Source organism: Paramacrobiotus metropolitanus, unplaced genomic scaffold, assembly GCF_019649055.1.
Source record: "Paramacrobiotus metropolitanus isolate TYO unplaced genomic scaffold, Prichtersi_v1.0 Parri_scaffold0000019, whole genome shotgun sequence".
NCBI lineage: Eukaryota > Metazoa > Tardigrada > Eutardigrada > Parachela > Macrobiotidae > Paramacrobiotus > Paramacrobiotus metropolitanus.
In genome coordinates this window covers 1,328,738-1,350,421 of record NW_026570239.1, presented here as the reverse complement: position 1 = coordinate 1,350,421, position 21,684 = coordinate 1,328,738, and the positions used below count along the sequence as shown (strand labels likewise).

At 43.7% G+C, this 21,684-nt stretch overlaps 2 protein-coding genes and 1 long non-coding RNA gene across 4 annotated transcripts; 1 reads left to right on the top strand and 2 right to left on the bottom strand.

Moving 5' to 3' along the window:
- Positions 1 to 1,639: 1,639 nt before the first annotated feature.
- On the bottom strand, positions 1,640 to 4,983 carry LOC129586094 (uncharacterized). The gene is made up of 3 exons (XR_008690101.1): positions 4,106 to 4,983; positions 3,833 to 3,898; positions 1,640 to 2,273 (listed from the first exon to the last, which is right to left on the bottom strand). It is a non-coding gene; the product is annotated as an uncharacterized LOC129586094 (long non-coding RNA).
- On the top strand, positions 2,872 to 3,573 carry LOC129586093 (astacin-like metalloendopeptidase). The gene has a single exon (XM_055479101.1). It carries the CDS (start codon positions 2,891 to 2,893, stop codon positions 3,311 to 3,313), a length of 423 nt encoding a protein of 140 aa, XP_055335076.1. The 5' UTR covers positions 2,872 to 2,890; the 3' UTR covers positions 3,314 to 3,573.
- A 12,339-nt stretch (positions 4,984 to 17,322) lies between the features above and the next one.
- LOC129586090 (zinc metalloproteinase nas-14-like) lies at positions 17,323 to 20,856 on the bottom strand. Of its 2 annotated transcripts, XM_055479096.1 has the most exons (5): positions 20,578 to 20,856; positions 20,353 to 20,505; positions 19,872 to 20,010; positions 19,344 to 19,807; positions 17,323 to 19,058 (listed from the first exon to the last, which is right to left on the bottom strand). In XM_055479096.1, the coding sequence occupies exons 1-5, from the start codon at positions 20,645 to 20,647 to the stop codon at positions 18,055 to 18,057; spliced, it is 1,830 nt and encodes a 609-aa protein (XP_055335071.1). In that variant the 5' UTR covers positions 20,648 to 20,856; the 3' UTR covers positions 17,323 to 18,054. The 2 variants fall into 2 exon arrangements, with proteins under 2 accessions (XP_055335071.1, XP_055335072.1); XM_055479097.1 differs by lacking the exon at positions 17,323 to 19,058 and having other exon boundaries at positions 19,077 to 19,807.
- Between the last annotated feature and the right edge of the window lie 828 nt (positions 20,857 to 21,684).

Genomic DNA, 21,684 nt, shown 5'->3' with positions numbered 1-21,684 from the left:
ATTTATGCACGGTAAAAAATTATGTTGTATTGTCGGCGCAACAAAAAGTTAAAACTAGTAAGGCCTTCTAGGAGGCTGTTGTCAGGAGTTTAGCAATCGTTGATCCGTTCTGAAAATAAACCGTTGCATTCTTAAACTGACACAAAAAGTGGTTTTACTGCGTCATCACACATTTTTTCTTCCCTCTTGCTTATTCGGTAACACCAGTGCAGTGGAAGACAAGCGCAAAAAGCGGCAAAGCAAAAAACCTGACTACGCTTTGCGTTTAAAAAGTGTAAAGCGAGCGGATAACGCCAAAAAAATCCAAACTCCTGCAATTGCGCCTGCTTGCGTCACGGCACTCATTTTAACTTGGCCACTCCTTCTTGGGTCGTAGATCATGTCTGGTTAGACAATATTTACCGTTATGTACTAGATTTCTGGTACAACAGTGTCATCCATCCACCCGCTACTTTGTAACAACCTTGCTCCTTAGAACTGTTATATGCGAGGTACCTATTTATGTGTACATATAATTCTCATCGGTGCCAGACTGACTGTCTGTGCATCATCGTTAGTCCATAACTTCAACAACGTTGAATATTTATTTGACAATAGTTACGATTTTGATTTTCCGCTTTTCGCGCTAGTAAAAAGCCTAATTAATCTATGGCTCTCGTACTACTAACCTGACTGTAACCGCTTAGTGCCCTAACTTTGACCTTGAATGATGAACGTTGAACGAAGCATTATCTCTGGACCAGCTGCACAATGCAGATTCACTCCCTGATTGCCGGCAAGCCTTTGTGGGAGTTGCGCTTTCCCCTCTCGCGTAAACGCATGCATATCACAAAATTGGCCTGGGTGTTGTGTGTTGTGCGCTTAACAGTGGCGCATCACACTGGCCGTTACGTTGACCAGACTGACTCCTGTGGAGGACGAGCTAGTAAGAAACCACACATTTACAAATGCCGCTGTAGCAAGTGTTTGAAGGGTGTTTTTAGCAAAATCTAACAGCCCGATAAACTTGCAGTACTTGAAATCTGTAAATTGCAAGCATTGTTAGAACCGTGACCTAACGTACTACGAAAGTCACAAAGCTAAATTTTTGTGTTTGGTGTTGCACGAAAATAAGTACATTTTGTTTATTTTTCGGTTTAATTATTGTATCCACGCAAATTTTTTTAAGGTCATCCTGAAAGTGGGTAGGATCGTTTGCGGCATCGTGGCGGCACGATTCTGGTCAAATGAATTTAAACAAATGAAACGAAAATCATGTGACCCGGTCCTTAATCGAGGACAATCTATTGGCGTTTGCCAGTTTTTAGGAAGACGTTTTGGTTATAGAGATCTCAAAACTATGGGACGCCGCGCGCAGTAAAAAAAATCTTGTACGCAATAGTGCAACCTGAGTGCTGACAATGCTAAGATCATATTGAGTACTACTGATATAGTTAAGCCATCAAATAATTCGAGTGCAATCATCGCATTCCAGTTTTCCTCTGCAGATACAGTACGTTCCTGTTGTGCAAAAAGGTAGATTTCGTGTTTTTGTTGCACATACTGATTTTGTATTTCAGCAAAATAAAAGCATTATAAAAGCTGCAAACGAAGGCAAAGGTCGAAACCTCACGAATATTAGGCACAACGTTGAGCGTGATTTCCGCTTTTATCTGACACGATCGCCGCTGCTTGTTAGCTGCTCTCGATTATATCGCTGCTGTACCGGCATTTCATTTTGGTGCGGCCGACACTGTTAACTGTCGTGAGAAAGTATTATGACGCTTCATTTCTGAATCAGTACTACCGCGAACTAAAAATAGCGTAAATTTGGAAACTGCTCTTGTGAACGCTTTACCAAGCTTCCGCCGGATTTTTCTCTTTCTGTTTACGCTGAGACAGAAGACAGGTGTACAAGCCTGTTTGCGCAGCAGTGTACGCAACGACTGTTTTAAGTACTTCAAGGTAGAGGAATGCATTCTCCACTTGTTCTGCTTATTTCGGCGCTGTTGAGGATTGCCGGAACATTATCGTCTCCGTCTGGTAAAGCATTTTTGATTCCTCGTGCGACATTTAGTTCGCGCTTCGAAGTTTTTCGGTGAATTTTTGATGCAGATGACAAACTTCTGCTGCTAAACGATACCATGTGGGACGATGACGACGACGGCACCGGGTTCGATAGTTTCATTCCGGCAACGGGCTATCTTGCACCGAGCGGCTACTGGCCCAACAACGGACAACAAATTCCTTACGAACTGGCAGGGTTCAGTAAGCGCGGAACTTGTAAACATAACCTAAAATAAAAGCAACATTGTTACCGTGTATACAAGAAACACCTTCGCCGCCGCGTTTCTTATATTCTGGACTGCAAATCGCCGAACAAATTTCCTTCGTATTCTGCGTTAGCTGCTCGAAAAAACTTAGAATGCCTTTCCAAAATTTAGCAGCCAAAAGTTCTCGAGCTTATTATTCTGCATAATAGTTCTAAACTTTTCATTAGGACTCCGTTCGGGGCAATATAACCTTTTTACCACATGTTATCCAACATGCGCAAAGTACTCCATTACATCGTGGTTCTACCGTAAGCAAAGAGCGACGGCGATGACTATCAGTTTCGAAATCTTGAATTCTTTATTTCCGTAATATGGTTAAAGTAGAGATGTTATTTTCTTATAACTTTTAGGCGCCGAACAAATAGCTCTTATTGAAAGTGCGATCAGAACTCTGGAATGGCGAGTCAGCGGCTGCGTATCATTCAAAAAGCGCACTCCAACCCAGCAAGAATACATTCTGATCCAGCATCACACGGGATTCACGCCAGTGTAACCATCGTCGCAATTGCATTGTACCTTTTTTGAACTTTCTCGAGCAAGCATTGTTTAACAGATGCAAAGCGGACACTGGGCGCATTATGGGTCATCCCACCAAAATCAAACTGCATTCTCGCTGTTTGTCACCGGGCACAATCCAGCACGAGTTGATGCACGCGCTGGGATTCCTCCACGAACACAGTTGCCCGGATCGGGACGACTACATCAACATAGTGCCCAGCAACATGGTGACCGACATCCACGAAGGAAACTTCCGGAAAATGCCTCAGATGGCCACCTTCGGCCTTCCATACGACGTTGAGTCGCTGCTGCATTACGGTCCCGAGTTATCCAAAAGCCCCGACAAACCGGCTATTGCTTCCAAAGCGAGCACACCGCCGCGTTGGATGTACGGCCTCAGCCAGTCAGATGTGGCCAGGGTGAAGGCAGCTTACAACTGCATCCAGAAGGCTGCTGCAGTTGTTCCTCTTGACACTCGTAACGAAGGTGAGCCACTGGTGTAACTTTCAGGACAGATATGTATTGGCAAAATGAACGCTGAACGCTATTAAATCAAAATTTCTAAGTTTTTGATACACGGTGGTTTGCGTAAGCCTTTATTCCATGTATTGCTCAGCGGTAGAATGGTTTTGCACCAGTGAAAGAGAAACTCTTATATAGCAAACGGTGTACAGGAGACGACAATGCATGCATGTGATTACGCTTCTAGCGTTCTACACTTCTGACGCTTAAGGCGGTTTGGGGAAATGCATGATGTAAGCACTTTCACTGTAAACAAGGATCTGCTCTAGGGCATATTATTCATACTATCGTAACATTTTATATTCGTTAAAAATTTGGTTCACATATCATGGTACTACATTTTAAGACTAAGCGGTCGCGTGCACCCATACCCAGCAAATCTGCCAATTTGGCCCATCTAAAAGTGGCAGCACTTGTATGGCTTGCATGTTACCTAAACTTGTAGGCACACAAGTGAAAACGCACACCCCGAGTCCCTGGTCTAATTCGACACAACTTACAAGGGCACAATTTCCGGGTCCACATTCGGAAAAATCTCGTCTTTTGCAGAAAAGTAATATACCAATCTGGAATAATAAAAAAATATTTTCATCTGCTGTGGCTCAAAGGGCGTGGCCAAACAAATTACATATTACTACATACTGTTACAATGCAGTTTACGTGGTAATAATACTTCAGAGAAATCTCAGCTTTTGCCAAATTTACGTCCGTTAAACGCTTAAAATACTTCATTTCTCTGCTGATATTTCCTCTGCTGATTTATGGAGACTAACATCGTTTCTCCCTCTTCGAGCGCAACCCTGGCTTCTACACGATCCCAGTCAGTGAAACAGCCAGTTGCCTGCCCAGACTGCGGAGAGCTCTTCACCCGTCTGGATCTACATCGCAACAAATCGACTTGTCTGAAAACCCAAGCAAGTAAAGAACGAAACATCCTCCCTACAACAAAATCTGCGATCCCCGCCACTGTGTTGTGCGAAAACCAGGCTCAAACACTGGCAAAGCTCCGTGCTGCTACTCCGTTGGCTCCCCGGGTTCCCCGAGCGTTACGAACCTCCATTGCTAATGATTTGTGCACGGTGCTTAGCGAATGCTGTACAGACAACACACCTGTGGCATGGACGAAGCTAAGCACCTTTGCGTTTGAAATATTTCGCCTACCAGCAGAGAAAACGGAGTTATCTGTTACCGCTGCCCTACGTCTAAATCTCACTGGCGGTGGCGCGGCTCCCGTTCTCCACAACCGTCCCCTCCAGGCTGCATCCAACCCTAACGAAGCCATTGCACGAAGAGTAAATAGCAAGTTCCAGGACTGTGCTATCTCAGCCGCAGTTAAAGCCTTATGCTCGACGGATAATGTTATTCGCCCAACCCCAGAATCGGCGCTGTTGTTGCAGGAGAAGCATCCTCGGGCGTGTGCCCATGCGACACCGGTTGACAAGCCCCAAGCACAATTCTTGATCTCTGACGTTACCGCTGATGAAATACTCGACGCCGTCCGGTCTTTCCCACACGGATCCTCAGGAGGTCTGTTTGGTATGCGCCCTCAACACGTAAAAGACCTGATAGGCAGTGATGTGCTACTAAATAAAACTAAATAAATGCTATTTAATTAGTAAAAGCTTCCCTAAAATTAAATGTGTAGTAAACAGTAAAGTTTTCCATACAAAATTAGTAAAAGTAATAAATATTCAGCTACAATAGTAAATAGTAAGTAAATAGTAAGATTTTGGCTTTCGCTAAATAAAAGTTATATACTAATAATCATTTGCTAATCGAATTTTAGCGATTAGACTCATTGCTGTACTGGGGCAGGTTTATCGTTAACCATGTTGCATACTAAAGTGAGTGCCTTAACAGACGGTGGTATTGCTGTTCACGTAAACGCAACGTACCGCCAACCCGAAACTGCGGTTACGTTACGTACTCGTAAAATTAAGTATACGGATGTGAAACACTGCAATGTAGCAGCAGCCTGGCAAGCCAAATGTGCAGTCCAGCTGAGATGCTAGATTTTGCTTTAACACCTTAGATTTGCATAGAGTAAAGTCTATTATTTTTTATTTCTTCATGAAATGCATAAGCGTCCCAAATATGAAAATAACATTGAATTAAAAATTAAATAATTTATTTAGTATAATTAGTAAGTAATTGGTTGGGAAAATGGGAATAGTAAGTATTTGAAAAATTTCGAAGTTAATAGTAAGTAATAATAAGTAAAATTTTTGGAAGATTAGTAAATATTAAGTAAAGTAGCAGGAAGCTGTAGTAGCACATCACTACTGATAGGACACGGAACGAACGAGCACGAAAAAAGACTTTGCTCAGCACTTGCAGGTGCCGTGACGAAGATGATCTCGGGGGATGTACCTGAGGAAATCCTTCCCTCCCTGTATGGCGCTACGCTTACTGGACTTCAAAAACCGAACGGCGGAATTCGCCCCATTGCTGTCGGTAATACGATCCGCCGCATCGCATCAAAAATCATTTGTCGCAGAGTGAAAGAGCGTATGGTAGAAAAGCTGTTTCCATTTCAAGTTGGATTCGGTGTGAAAGAGGGAGCCGAGGCTGCCGTACACGCTACGCGCATGTTTATTAGTCAGAACGGTGAATGCCGTGTACTTGTTAAGTTGGATTTCGCGAACGCCTTTAATTGTGCTTATCGGCATAAAATCCTAGAGATGGTTAAAACCGAAATGCCAGAATATTTCCAGTTTTTTAATCAGGGCTACGGTAAGCCAACTTCTTTGGCTTTCGGGGAGCATATTATCCAATCCGAAGAAGGACTTCATCAGGGCGACCCGTCAGCACCCCTGCTCTACAGCCTCGTTACGCTGCCCATATCAAAAGCTCTGAAATCCACATTAAAAGTTTCATTTCTTGATGATGTTACTTTCGGAGGAGAGTTCGATGTAGTGTGCGAAGACGTCGACACGGTTCGGGCAATGTCAGCTGAAGTGGGACTGCAACTCAACGAAGAAAAATGTGAGTTTTACATCTGTGGAGGAAGCCCGAAACAGCGCGCGCAGACCGAAGCAGCTTTCGTCCAGCGTTACCCAAGCATGAAGCGTCTCACCGAGCAAGCCGTCATCCTCCTTGGTGCAGGGATCACACGTGAATCGGTCGGCCCACTGTTGGAAGAGAAAGTCGGTATGGTAAACAAGATGATATCTCGTTTGCCCCTTTTGCCATCCCATCAGGCACTCTTTCTCCTGAAGAACTGCCTGTCCGTTCCTAAACTGATGCACCTTCTACGAGCTAGTGACGCCTTCAGTTTTCCGGAAATCCTTACGAAGTTCGATTCTGCTGTACGCAACCGTCTGGAAAAAATTACCAACGTGAGCATTACTGACGAAATCTGGGAACAAGCGTCCTTACCGGTCCGGGTGGGCGGTTTGGGCATCAGGCGCACCGAACGTCTAGCAGCTCCGGCATTCCTTGCCTCGGTCAATTCGGTGCGCTCGCTGGTGCCACACATGACTGACCTGTACACCGAAGCATATACAACATGTGCGGAACAAGCTTGGAAATCAATGGGGCCCGCGGAACTCCCTGATGAAGATTGGCGTGCTTCGCAGCGTGCTTGGGACATCCCGGTGGTTCTTCACCAGAAAGAAGCAGTTTTTCGCCAAACCGATTCTGTTAACCAGAAAGCCCGGCTGCTAGCTGTGTCCCAGCCTGAGTCTGGGTTGTGGCTTAATGCAGTCCCAGTGGCAAGCCTCGGCACTATGTTGTCAAATACGGAAGTTAGGATATCCATTGCGCAGCGCATCGGTGCCCCAGTATGCATCGAACACCGGTGCAAATGCGGCAGCAATGTTGACAAATGGGGATATCACGGATTAGGATGCAAGCGTCTGAAAGCGAAAATTTCCCGTCATAACGAAATCAGAGATGTGATTCATCGCGCCTGTGGGTCAGCCAGTATCCCTTCCGTTCTCGAGCCACCAGGCCTTTACCGCGATACCCAGAAAAGGCCGGATGGCATGACCTCAGTTCCCTTCAGCCAAGGAAAATCCTGGGTGTGGGATGTCACCTGCACGGATACCATGGCTACCAGCTACATCGCCAAAACATCCCAGGAAGCCGGCGCTGCCGCCACCATGGCGGAGGCGAAGAAAAACCATAAGCACGGATATTTACGCGATAATTTTAATTTCTCTGCTTTGGTTTTTGAAACAATGGGTGTGTGGGGTAAAGAATCGAAATGTAAGATGTCTACACTCGGTAAGATGCTTTTTGTGAAGACACAGGAGAAACGGTCCACTCAGTTTCTTAAGCAGAGAATTAGTATTGCTTTAATGCAAGGCAACGCTGCTTGTGTTCAGGAAACGTTTTGTATCGGTAAGAGACTTGACGAAGTGTATTATGTGTTGAAATGATGAACTGCGTAATTTTGCTTTTAACCTATGATAATGTGAATAACGCGTCTATTACATAATTTAAGGGACACTTGCCTCGTACTTCATTTCGTATTTCACGAGTTTGAGGGAAGAAGGTGATACAAAGGGATCTGCAAAATGCATACAGTGGCATTGGCACTCTGGCAGTATTTACTCCGTGATAGGGGTTACATGTAGTACTAGTTCATGTTACTGGTACTGGTACAATATTGTTACGGGTTGTGTTAGTGATACCATGTTATGGTACTAGTACTGGTAGTGGTAGCAATTACGATACGTATGCCGGTAGTATTATCGGCATAGCATGACGTCTTAATGGATAAAACCGTCAATGGTCAAAGCGTTTTGACTATTGCTTTGTTCCGATACTGCTGAAACACAGTATAAGTTTTTCGACGCAGAGTCACGTTATTATTTAATTTAAATAAACACATAAAAATGATTTGCATAGTACAGTATCAGTACCACAATACTGGCTCTGAATAGAGAAGTTAAAAAAGACTTTTTCCATTTCCTAGTACAGTTCAAAAAGTGCGTTAGGTAGTTAGTGACAACTGTAATCGATTTACCGAAGTGAGAGCAACATAAAACAATTTGAACACAGCAGTGACTTTTACGTACAATAGATAACAAGTGACACGCGCTTCGTAACAACAATACTTTTAACATCGGCACTTTAAACATCGTTGCGAGTGCTGACTGCTGATGCCACTACCAGCATACGGCTACTACCGGCATACGTACCGTATCGTAATGGCTACCAGTACAATTACCAGTACCATTGCATGGCACCGCTAACACAACCAGTGCCACTACCAGTAACAGTGCAAACTGCATAGTACCACTACCAGTACCGGTAACACGAACTACGTACTACTACCCCTGTAAGATGTAATCTTTTGTTGCAGTACTCGTACCTCACTGAGCAGCAATTTCCAATAGGTTTTGACGTGCGTCGACCTAGCCTTCCCACATAAATTTATTTAAAGCATATTATAACGGTGTGCTACTATTCTACGTACACAAGATTAGAATTTTCTGATTATTTTATTATCATTAAGAGAACAGCTGGCACAAATGCTGCACCAGAGAATGCTAACTGTATTTAGTATTATGTGGTGTACTGAGTACTCTATTTACGTAACTTGTTTGGCCACGCCCTTTGGACCTCAGCAGATGAAATTATTTTTTTTAATTATGCCAGGGTAGCATAATTTTCTGGAAAAGATGAGAGTTTTCTGAATTTGGACCCGGAAATTGTGCCCTGGTTAGTAGGCAGATTGCTGCGCTCGCCACTGGGACAAAATGAGGGATCAGTGAAGTCCCCACCGACACAGCATCCATACGGCTTGCAGTGACGTCACTGGAGGACGTCGTGCGGAAATGCTATTAGACAGAGCTCTATGAAACTGGAACACAGGGTGGCCAGCATTGGTATGGCAATGATTATCGTGCCCTTGCTACGAAATTCCACACCTGCCGGCGGACAGAAAAAGCCGTCACTCTCGCACTGCTGCCGCCACTGATCTGGCCAGCGTACTAACCCCGAATGCGAACTACTTGATACGTTGCACCAGCTGGTGGCGAAAGTGTCGCAGATGCCGTCATGCGAGGCAGATAAGACCGGTTCATTTTCGTGTGGTTGTAAGTATGGGGCAGCGTACTGTGCCTGCTAGATGAACTGGCGCCGCAGAGTTTTGTGTACGGCAAATTCGCACATGGTGGTCCGTGTTCTTTGTAACGTGCACGATGCCCGGTTGGGGGCGGGCAGCGGCCGGACCTGACAGTGATGCAGGTTCATCTGGCGGTCACAGTTTGTCAACACTGATCCAGCAGAGTAACTGGGATTTGGAAGCAAATTAACTACAAGTTATTGCGATGAGTTTTCCGGTTTGGTTTTTAGCAAAATCCAACTGATTGCTTGCAGACCGAAGAACAACAGCCACCTGGCTATCCAGGAATGCTCAGACTTCTGAGTCAATCAATAACGCAACGGTGTATGCTACTCTGAGAGATGTAAACGATCTGCTGTTTGACAGTCAAACTGCAACAACGAATGCTTTCGGAGAATTTATGTTGTCCTTACCGGTGAAGGCCTACACCATTACTTTCGAGATTCCTGGATTCTTTCCGATTATTCTGCAAAAGTTCCATCGCGATCTCAAGCTGGACGGTAAGATTACAATGGAGCCCTTGTTGTGGATCAACAAAAAATTGACCGGAAACGGGACAGGCTGGGGATATCTCTAATACATGCGATTTGACAGCCATGGCGATGAAACTGTTGCGCCTTTGGTAACTGTCAACATCCGTTCCGGCCTGAACATTGTTTCCGGGCCTATTCTCGTGGCCACCACAACGAACGAATATGGTGAATGGAGCGAAAGTCTGCCAGTGGGATATTACACGGCAACTGTCAGCGTGACTGGATACATACCGAAATCTTTCCCGGTCGTCATTTGGGGCGGAGGCAGCATACACGCCGTTCAGTCACTGATGCCTGACATGTCTTACGACGACATTCGGATAATTCTCTTTAATGTTAGGATGGGATATATGGAGCTGGTAGTCGAAGGGCCTGTGCAAGACACCCAACAGCGCACACGTGTGGACTGTCTGGGATCGAGACTGAGCACGGACGGGCTTATTCATAACGACTATGCTGGAGTGTGGGCCGACAGTACCGTCATCAAGAAGCAACTGCCTGGCACGTACCGCATCAGCGTGTACGATTGGTATCACCGCAAGATAGAACAGAGCAGACTCTTGGCTGATTCCCTTTCAGTGGTCGAACTGTATCGTGGTAAGAATCTGTGGGCGAGATATTATGTCCCCAATCGTGTTGGCAACACGTGGATCGTGGCGGAGTTTAACGGCGTAAACCTAACAACCATCGATGAAATGACGACAGTGTTCCACAACACTTGAGCCAAACTATGATTCTTTTGTCTTTAGCCATCTTTTCTCTGTGTTAATTGATATCATGCAAGGTATTGCTTTATACTCGCACATCCGTACGATTGTTTGCGTCTGACGTGGTTACTAACAAAGAAGTAGAAAAAAAGGTTTTGTTTGGTCACAAAGAATTTTGTCCGTCCACGCCTTCCCGGTTTAATTTACTACCGTAGACATACCACACAAAAAAATGGTGCATTCATCGCGTTTGCCTGATAACTGAAGAAATGCATAACGGAAAATGATTTTTTGCTTCCGCGTGCCGCAAATTTGCCCAAACACGACATTATCGACTCATTCGATTTTGGGTATTTCAGAATGGACGATTTTACTAGTTCAACATTTGCGACGTCCTGCATGTTCGCTGATTACCTGTTATCATTGTCGGTATTTTGAACATTTATCTGTTCCAACGTTTTTCTTATGATTGTTTCCCTTCGACATCCTAATTAGTTTGTTTCCAATAAACCGATTTTTTAGCTTCTGTCGGGACGTTTTTATTTACTTTTAATTATTATATTAAATATTTTTTTATTAGAAACAGCGTAATTAATAATTAATTTTACAACTAGTTTTATTCCACAAGCGAGCTAGGCCGCTTATTACAGGGGTATCATTACGTATCGAAAAAAATGACTACTCAGTAGATTCCATTAGGAAACACATTGGCACATAGGTTAAGAAAAACGTTACAACAGGAACAGGCGCAATCCTGTACAGCGGCCAATGCGGAGCGCACAAACGGACAAAAAATAACTAGGAAAATGCACTATTGCGTGCATTAGTTGACCCGAGCGCAACGTTAAGGATTGGAAGTAATTTTTTGACGCGTACACAATACTTGGCTAGTCGTTGCGTTTTTTATAATAAATTAATAATATAATGTACTGTTGCGCGAGTATATAGCGCAAGCGTGTTCTGTGGGTCATGAGCAGCATGCATCATGAATCACATACATATTCATCATCATAACGGGCGTGCTTAAAATGTATACAGTTGCGGATGCGGTTGAATGCGGTTGGTTGTTGTGGTTGAGTGCAGGATAGTTTGTTGTTGTGAGCAAGTCAAAGGTTGTGGTTTGACGATAACAAGCAAATGATTGAGCGTGAAGAAAGGAATGAATCATTGTGTAAACCAATAGTGTGTCTTTGTTGTCTGCAATGTTTTATCTCTCGTAACATGTATTAAGTGCCTGGCTAAAAACGTAGTGTGTGATGAAGTTGTCAAATGATTTAGTACATCACCAGCCAGCCTCGGATCAACTTCCCATGGAATATCTGCCTTTTTAGCATTGCATGTGTTCTGTTAGCATTCGAGTTGTTTGTGTCTGCTAATCTGAATAAAAGGTCGTTGGGTCGGATCAGTTGTCGCCGCTTTCACGTTGTAGCAATTAGCAATAGATAAAGGTCATAGCCACCGAGTCTCAGCTAACCTTTAGTTACGCGACAGTACTGATAAGACATAATTATAACATATTCAAAAGTTTTCCCATGATCCACTGAAGCGTTTCTTCGTCTATATGTCGTAAAAAAGAAGAACAAAATTCGACGAAAATTTTCCGTCAGGGTTGCAGAATGATGCGACAAGGTCTTGGCAAATCTGCCGGCACCTTGGCGGAAGTCAATAATGCTTCCCGAGCTTATAAACAGAAATCAGTGGATGGACACGGACAACCATTTGGTCCTCTATGGCTTTAATATTACACCTATCCGGGATCCACTTCATAATTTTCTGAGTCCTTCGAGTAACCTTGTTGCAATGGCCGCATTGATTATGCGAACCCAGTTTCAGCACTGGCGAACATTGGTTGCATATTTGTTTACTTTAAATTCACGTTTTCATACTTTTGTTACTGCATGGTCGCTGGCTACCACTTCTCATGCTTAGAGTTTGTTAGGCCAGCCTGGCCAGAACGCCAGGCTGTCATCTGCACTGTCATCTGTCGTTCACTGCGGGCTACATCCCGGGCCGTGACCCTTCGATCTCACAGGGCCGAGGGCCGCGGCCCTGTGAAAAAGGCGGGACCGGCTAACCACTACACCAGTGCATGGTGGGTTGCATATATGACCGCTGACCAAACGACCCGAAAACGAGCCAGAATTTTTAGAAACGGGAAATTTTTGAAATTTGTTTACGTTGAACGATGAAAGAAATTTGTACAAGTATTCTCCTGCACTGCGCCCAGCCCATTTCCTCTTAACAAATTGTTTTGGATAAAATTTATTGAGCGAAGTTTTGTAATACAGCCCTGCTACGCCAACTTCGGACACTTTTGAAAATAAATTATAAAATATTCGTTTTTCCTGTTTTGTGTCGCTCTTTCATTTTTTCTAGTATAACTTTTTATCGCGAATCTGGCAATATTAAATTCGGAATCTTCTTATCTGTCAGCGAGGAGACAGGGGCAAATTAAAGGGTTAGGGAGTAAGGGTCATTACCGAACTGCTTATATCGGCAGCTCCCGTAAAATTCCCAACCAATAGTTTTGTGCGAACAATATCGAAATCTTTTCAGTGACCACTGACCGACAAGGTCTCTAGCACGGGCTAACAAAAGAGCACTACGCGATTAGTGCGCCAGGTGAGCTCGAAGGAAGATCTGTCACCCATAGACTTGTATGTTAAAAGGTACCTACCAAGAATGTGGCTGCCTAGTACGCTGATCGCTTTTGGGAAGATGTTAGTACTTAAATAGATGTTAGAAAGGGACCGTTTGTAAATCGCATTACCACTTGGAAGTTTCCAATTTTCCAGAATTTTTAAACTACTATCTATTGAACATGGTGATTTTTTCGTAAGCAGTGCGTTTTTTTGAAAAAAAGTTCTAGTAAAACTTTTGCTCCCGTTTCCGGCATGGTAGCTTTTTGCATAGAAACATAATTTCGAAAGTTGCTATTGATTGTAATCTGTCATAAAAAAATCAAATCAGAAGTTTAGATATCAACGGTCGCAGATGAGAAATATATGTTACTGTCCGAACTTGGCGTAGCAGGTGTTGTACATTAAGAAAGTTGTTCATATATTTTCGTTTGGTGAAGAAATTTTAACACCCTATTACCGATGGAAACCCACATCCAGAGTGATCAAAATCTGCGACAAGTCGAATTCCAGTACAAGAGAGGCATTTCAGAGCATTTATCTTCCGTTCCAAAGCGGAACTGGAAAATCTGCGGCTGTTGCCGCTCTTTGGAGCCGTAATAGCAGTATGCAAGCTACATAGCTCCACTGTGCGTCACTTGGAATTTTTTAACCGCTTTTGGACGTGTGTTTATTTTCTGCCTGTGGCTGCGTGACCTTTCTTTGCTCGCCTCTCATTTCCGTCTCTGCTCTTCGGGCGCGATTGTCTTAACATCCTCGGGACAGTTGGGACTCTGTTCACTTACTTGCTAGGTCTGATGACTTACCATCCCCGCACCGAGTACTTTATATGGTAAAGCTAATGCGGAAATTACGGGATAGGTAAGTGATGACGTAATAAGGAAGTGACGCAGTAAGGAAGTGATTGCGTAATAAGGAAGTGATCTTCCACTCTTCCGTAACGGACAGACAGACAGCTTTCCCTTTTTGTTGAATTAGAGGACCTTCGCTGAGCTCCGGTCGATTAAATCATCACATTGAGACCGTTATTGTGGCGACAGACTTTGACTAATGCTTATGTACAACAGAACTCAACAACCTCAGTGGAATGTTTGCGCGGATTCAAACGCTCACAAAAGAAGCAAAATCGGGCCAACGACAATCCCCGAACGGAAACACGAAAGCGCAGCGTTAGCTTCATCAAACGCATTTTTCTGAAATAGAAACTGTCTTGAATTGTGTGTGTATGAATGAGGGAAACTGCTTTAGTTTCTTAGGTAGATTAATTAAAAATCTGCACAGACGAATCACAACTCGATTTCTCCACAATTCTCCAGGACATCCAAGAGATAATAATCAATAAATTTCTTCCCGAAATTTGTCAGAAAATACACAAAAACAGCAATTTTTGCATGCAGAGAAACAATCAGAATTCCCTGGAAAATTTTCTGCCATTAAAAGAGAGATCTCCAGACATCCAAAACATGGAACAATTTCATTGTTTCAGTTTTTCGACAGTCGTAATTCTGAAGCATCTCATGTTTGGGGAATAGCGTAAATAAAAAGGACTAACCGGTTTCAAAATGATTCAAAATTGTTCCCCGAAAAAAATATCCAGTTTTCACGCAAACCATTAAAATATCTGGATAAGCGTCCATTTTTAATTTTTATCCTCATAGCCTACATTGATTTTTTTATGATAATTAACTCATTAAAACAATTCACTATATTAAATTATCCAAAACATTTTCCGCTGATAATTTACGATAGTTTAATGTACATAGTTAAATCCCTTAGTATTCTGCGCTAGTAAGTAAATCTATGTTAAGGAATTCATCAGAATATCCCATGATGAATGTTTCATCATACACATAAATTATTCGCAGTTTTTGGCATAAAAAAGGCTTTAAATTGCACAGTAAAAAAATAAAAAAGCCTAACCCGAGTCACGAAGTCCATCGTTGACAATGAGTAGCAGATTTTGTTACGATTGAACGCTACCGAAAACGAGTGAAAATGCGAGACTTTCTTTCGGCCAGTGCACTACAGTATTGCTGCAAATATCGCATTCTACCACTTTCAAAAAGTAAGCGTCGTTTTAGTCAATTCTCAGTTTTACTAGTGAAGTAATTATACTTGTTGCATTTACTTGTGAATTATATCTATTTAAATTTATGTGATGATGATATTTGGAGGAATAAATGGATGATGACTACAGGTGACTGAACCCCAGGTGCCGGTTCTCCCAGCTGTGACTGCAGAAGGCGCCGAAGACGTCGCTGGTTTTGGTCTTGGCGATGAGGAGAGTGGGCTCGGTATTCCCGCATTGCTGAAAAAAGGTCACCAGACTGACGTTGTGCTCTTCCGACGCGTACAGCAGCGTCGGCTGGCATGCGGTGCCGCAACGGCAGCCACTGCCACAGACAGTACAACTGCAAATGACCGGCATGTCAATTCCCACATTAAATACCTTGATTAATTTTAGCATTTTCCATAGCTGCACAAGTTTTCACCGTTCAGAATAACCGCTAAAACTCACCGCAAAATCTATGGAAAATGTCAAGAAAAATTTATAATACGAGGACCATTGGGTGCTGTTAACACCCCCTGCATGACTGAGCTGCGATGAACAGCCGGTTAGCCGTAGGTCGCGACGCTACTAACATCACAGTTTAAATGCAAACGGCTTAAAATTAGCCGGGTGTTCATCGCACGGAAACGTACGGAATAATACGAGCATAATATTACGGACGTAACATTACGGACGTAGTATTAGGAAAATCGCATTGAATTTGCAGTGTTATCAGATAGTTTTCTGGGTAAGCGGCAGTGCCAATTGAAATAGAGGCGGGTTCGCGGTAAAGGTTGGCGAAAGCACAACACCAGCCAGCCATAAAAGGCACAGATATTCTTTGCATGCTCCAACATTGCGTTCCATAGCCGGATTTAGTTAAACTTCAAGAATTGATTGTTCTAACAAGAACTTGCTATAGGTAGAAGGACTGGGAACCGACTGGGCAACGGTCGACTACGTCACCACTGTCGCATACAGAATGCACTGCTGTGCCATTGCTTACCATAGGACCACAGATTTTCTTGTCCTTTTTAAAAGATATTCTCAGTTCCTTTCTCCTCTAAAGCTTTCTGATATTTTAACAGATCATAATTGAATTAAAAAACCCAAACATGAAGGGCTAGAAATAGAAGAGAAAGGAAATATTCTGAAAAAACTACGAAAAATCGTGAAAAACGCGCATCTGTCGCCATGTCAGCCGCCATCCCGTGTATGCGAGAGTGATAACGTCAAACGGTAGGTGACCAGTCCTTCTCACACTATAGTAAGTTGGTTCTAAGCAAAATGTTCAATATTTTGTTGCTGTGTTTGACCGGCTGCCTCTGGCCTTTTTTTTCTCTGATTGAAGGAAACTGAAGCAGCAGATGCTGCTTCTCTTCGGTCGTAATTGATACTTTTTGCTATACTAAGCAAATATAATTCCCGTTCTGTGCATTCGTAGCCCTGAGAAAAGCTGCCAGTATTAGCGCCCGTTGTTTTGCACTTTACCAGGCGGCAGGCGCCACAAGTCTGCTTTGCATAAAATTTAAAGTTTCCGAATTCATTGTTTTCGTAATTTATATCATCAGAATGCCGTAATATTGCAATTTTTGTTATTGGAATATCAGCACGTATTACTATCGGGATTGGTATTTTCTGCTTTCGCAACAGATTGATAACACAAGCATTTTCGATTATGCCCGAACTGTAAAACTTTCGCAACATTATCGAACAAAGATATAACGCGGGGCCGTATGGGCGCCACGCGTGTCCTCGACAGCGAACAGCGGTGAACGCGGATGAAGCTTTAATGCCGAATCTAATGCGCACCGTGGCGCAGCAACACCAGACTAACAAGGAAGGATTCTGCAGCCAGTGCAACTGTGCTCAGATCCGTCAAAACAGTGCAGCAATGTGCGGGGTGGAAATCCCCAGAAACAGCGAATAGCTACTCAGGAGGGCGGGGCGTCCCGCCCTTACAAAGACTTTCTTTATTGTACTGATATTTATTATAAAGCCCTTAGCAAAAAATTATAGTACAGTGGTGATTGTACTTATAAGCCGACACTGTATAGCAGCATTCTGTTTCAATTTGCAAAAATGCTAATTTTATTGACAATTAGCACACCCGCGTAGCAGGAACACTATCAGTATCAGCGAAACAGTTATTATTAGTTGACCTTTCGTGTCAAAAACGCATTCCTGATCTTTCTTTCTTTGATACTTGAAAAACAGGAAGGCTTACACTGCAGACAGCTGCAAGAGGTAGTGCATGCCGACAATGCACAGGACATAATGAGCACTGAAATCTAGGTGTCGGTTAAGAAGAACGACGGAAGTTGCATCTCGCAGAGTACAACTTCCGGTAGGTCAGTAATGCTAAACTTCAAAAAAAACTTGTGCCGTGAAGTATCAAATACTACGTAACACATTTCCCTTGCGTATTTCATCGGCTCACAGATAAAAAAGCGCAAAGAATGCACCTTCTTTGTATAAAAATGCTAGCAAAATGCTCCATGTATTGACAAAATCTACTATGTCATCTGGATTTACCAGTTCCACCACAACCGAATTTCATTTAACATTGCTTTTTTCAGTTTACAGTAATTCATAATATTACCCGCATCAGTTGCAAACATAGGCTCGGATTTGTAAGCTGTACTACGCTTGGTATTGTGCAATACAATTAAGAAGATCTTAAACCCATAAGGATCCAGGATTGGGTTAAAAACGAGTTAAGTGTTGTGGTACAATGTTGTAATTTCATTGATGGTCGTCAGATTTACTCCGTCAAACTCCACCACGTTCCACGTGTTGCCAATACGATTGGGGACATAATATTTTGTCCACAAAATTTTACCGCGATAGACTTCGACAACAGAGTGGGAATTGGCCAAACGCCAGTTCTGTACTCCTTTGCGATGATGCCAATCGTACACGCTGATCCGGTACGTGCCGGGCAGTTGCTTCTTTATCACGGTACTATCGGCCCAGGCTCCAGCATAGTCGTTGTGAATCAAGTTATCAGCGCTCATTCTCGCTCCGATAGATTCAACACGTGTCCGCTGCCGGCTGTCTTGGAGTGGCCCTTCCACCACAAGCTCCAAAGTGTGATGTCTTTCACTAAAGAGAATTATTCGAATGTCATCGTAAGACACGTCAGGCATCAGGGACTGAACGGAATTAAAGCCGCCTCCACTCCAAACGACGACTGGGAAATGTTTCGGTAGGTGTCCTGTAGCGGTGACAGTCGCCGTGTAATATCCCGATGGTAAACTTTGTCTCCAGTAACCATCTTCATTTGCGGTGGTTGTCGCAAGAATAGACCCAGAGACATTGTTCAGGCCGTTACGAATGGCGATATTTACGAAAGGGGCATATACACCTAAATCATGGCTACCAAATTCCATGTATCTCAGGCCTCCATGGGCAGTCCCGTTTCCGGCCAAGGTTTTGTCGATCCACAACAAAGGTTCCATGGTTACCTTACCGTCCAGCCTGAGATTGCGATGAAAAGTATGTAGATGAATCGGAAAGAACCCGTGCATCTCGAATGTTATGGTGTAGATGCTCCTCACTGGTAAGGACAACGTGAATTCACCGAAAGCATTTGTTGTTGCGGTTTGACTGTCAAACAACAGATCGTTTGAATCTCTCAAAGTGCCATACACCGTTGCGTTATTAAGTGAATCCCAAGTCTGAGCATTCCTGGATAACCAAACGGCTGTTATTCTATGCTCTGCAAGCAGTACGTCGATTAATAATCGGGAAGAAACCGATGCCTATCTGTACAGCAACACTTTCTTTTTAACGGTAGAACGGTTGCCGAATTGCAACATACGTTGAACTACCCAACTGTTCCGCTGTAAGCATACGCTCGCCCGCAACTTAGGATCCTTGAAACGAAAACATCAAAACTTGGCACTGCTATGGCGATATCGTAGCAAAAAGCTTTCTGACGAGATACTGTACAACCAGGAACTTACCAAATTTCCTGAAAGTCACTGAAAATTACTGTACTCGCCTTCTTTAGAGGAGTCAGAGCAGACTGGCCTCGGGCAATGCTGTGGCACAGCAGTAACGTCTTTCTGGATGCAGTTGTAAGCAGCCTTCACCCTGGCCACATCCAGTAGACTGAGCCCGTATTTTTGACCCATCCATCGCGGCGGTTTGCTAACTTTGGACACAATGGCCGGTTTGTCGGGGCTCTTGGATAATTCAGGGCCGTAATGCAACAGCGACTCTAAATCATAAGGAAGGCCGAAAGTGGCCATTCGAGGCATTTTGCGGAAGTTCCTCTCCGGGATATCGGTCACCATGTTACCGGGTACTATGCTGATGTAATCGTCCCGATCCGGGCGATTGTGTTCGTGTAGGAATCCTAGAGCGTGCAAGATCTCGTGTTGGATGGTCCCGGGTGACAAGCAGCGGGAATGCAGTTTGACTCTGGTTGGACGACCACTACTTCGACCAATGTCTGCCTTACATCTATTAAACAACAGTTAATCGGGGAGGTTCATAACGGGTACAGTGAAGCAGCGACATTGGTTACACTGGCGTGAATCCCGTGTGATGCTGGATCAGAATATATTCTTTCTGAGTTGAGATGCGTTTCGTGAATGTTACGCAGCCGCTGATTCGAAATTCTAGAGTTTGCATCGCACTTTCAATCACATCTATTTGTTCGGTGTCTGAAATTAGCAGAAACATAGCAGCGTAACCGGGATGCGAGAACAAGCAAATTTATGCAAAGTCATTTTTGCGGGCAGCCTTCACGATCGCTCTTATCACAGGGGACGAGTGGTTCAATTGTGAATTCTACGCTGTTTTGCAAAAGTAGGCTTTTAGGCAAAAGGTACCCTGCGCTGATTTGGGTACCTATTTTCAGTGTGACAGAAGTAGGCGCAAACAAAGCTAAAATATGAATCCCAACAAAACTATTTCCTCTATGCAACCTGATCAGAATTATACCAATCACAAATATCACGATATTTGATGTAATATGTTGCCACTTTATTAAGTGATCCGCTCACCGAATCCTGCTAGTTCGTAAGGAATTTGATGTCCGTTGTTGGGCCAGTAGCCACTTGGTGCAAGATAGCCCGATCCGGAAACGAAGCTATTGTATCCGGTGCTGCCCTCGTCGTCGTCGTCCCAGATATCGTTGATCAACAGACGTTTGTCATCTGTCTCAAAAAATAGGGAAATGCTTAAAATTCTAGATTTGAATGTGGCGAGAGGAAACAGGAATACTTTACCAGCCGGAGAGGACATTGATCCAGCGATCCACAGAAACCCCGAAATAAGCAGAGCAGATGGAGAATGCATCACTCCTGCCTGAACGAGAAGTCTTTGCCTTCACTCACTGGTTTGTACGAATGCTAACAATATAGGACTCAGCACTAGGTTCGCTTTAGAATACAGTGTATCCTAATGCAAACAGAAAGAGAAAGCCGGCGAATGTTTGGCAAAGACTTTACAAGAGCAGTTTACGTTAGTTCTAGTTCGCGGCAGCCATGCATCTACAATTGACACATCATGCTGAATCTGCACGACACTTAACTGTGTCCGCCGCACGAGAGCGACAGTTGTGTATAACGCCGATATAATCAAGAACAGCTAAGAAATATGAGCAGCAGTGGTGATCATATCGGATATATGCGGAAATCGTTTCTGCTTGAGAGGTTTCGACCTTTGGCTCCGGAAGCCGCTTCGATAAAAGAGTTAGATTGTTGAATTAAAAAATTATATACGAGTAGAAGTAAGCAACAAAATCTATCTGTTCACATAAAAGGGATACATTTGGAAATTGGAATGCAGTGTTTGCGTCCTTTTTAGCGCAGTTGCCATATTCCTCGAGCGATAACCATCGGCATAACAAAGAACATTTTGGTTTTTAAAGGACAACTTCTACGCGAGATACATAAAACGGTAGATCATCTAAGCCATGCCTCTCCGTCCACAATCGACTACTGGTACTGTCTAGCGTGATCGGTACTAAGCTCAACATGGGGCTCGTTTCCAGGCGTCGACCTTATCGGTGTATGAGACGTTTGTAGCCGGTAGAAAGGTGGACGGGTGGATGGTGGATGTTCAATGAAATCGCATCCGCCATTCTGCCGACCCACAGGCTAATGTCTGAGTCACAAACACGCTAATTTCCACATCAATATCATTGTAATCATCCACGTCGGCCAGCAGGAAGTTGCCAAACAGTTATGCACGGCCACATGGTAACGCTTTGGTGCTTCCAGCAAGGGTAAGCAAGTAACTTTCCAACTTCGTTCTTTAATAAAAAACCAACTGATGGTTTGTAGAGCAAAAATAACAATCGTCTGGCTAGCCAGACATACTCAGTCTTCGTG

What these genes read in the sequence shown, in the direction of transcription:
- LOC129586090 (XM_055479096.1), bottom strand. Translation starts at nt 20,647, where the DNA reads ATGCATTCTCCATCTGCTCTGCTTATTTCGGGGTTTCTGTGGATCGCT. An exon ending in ATCAATGTCCTCTCCGGCTG is followed by an intron (nt 20,506 to 20,577) that starts GTAAAGTATTCC and finishes TTTTTGAGACAG; the next exon opens with ATGACAAACGTCTGTTGATC. An exon ending in TTACGAACTAGCAGGATTCG is followed by an intron (nt 20,011 to 20,352) that starts GTGAGCGGATCA and finishes TGCTAATTTCAG; the next exon opens with ACACCGAACAAATAGATGTG.
- LOC129586093 (XM_055479101.1), top strand. Translation starts at nt 2,891, where the DNA reads ATGGGTCATCCCACCAAAATCAAACTGCATTCTCGCTGTTTGTCACCG.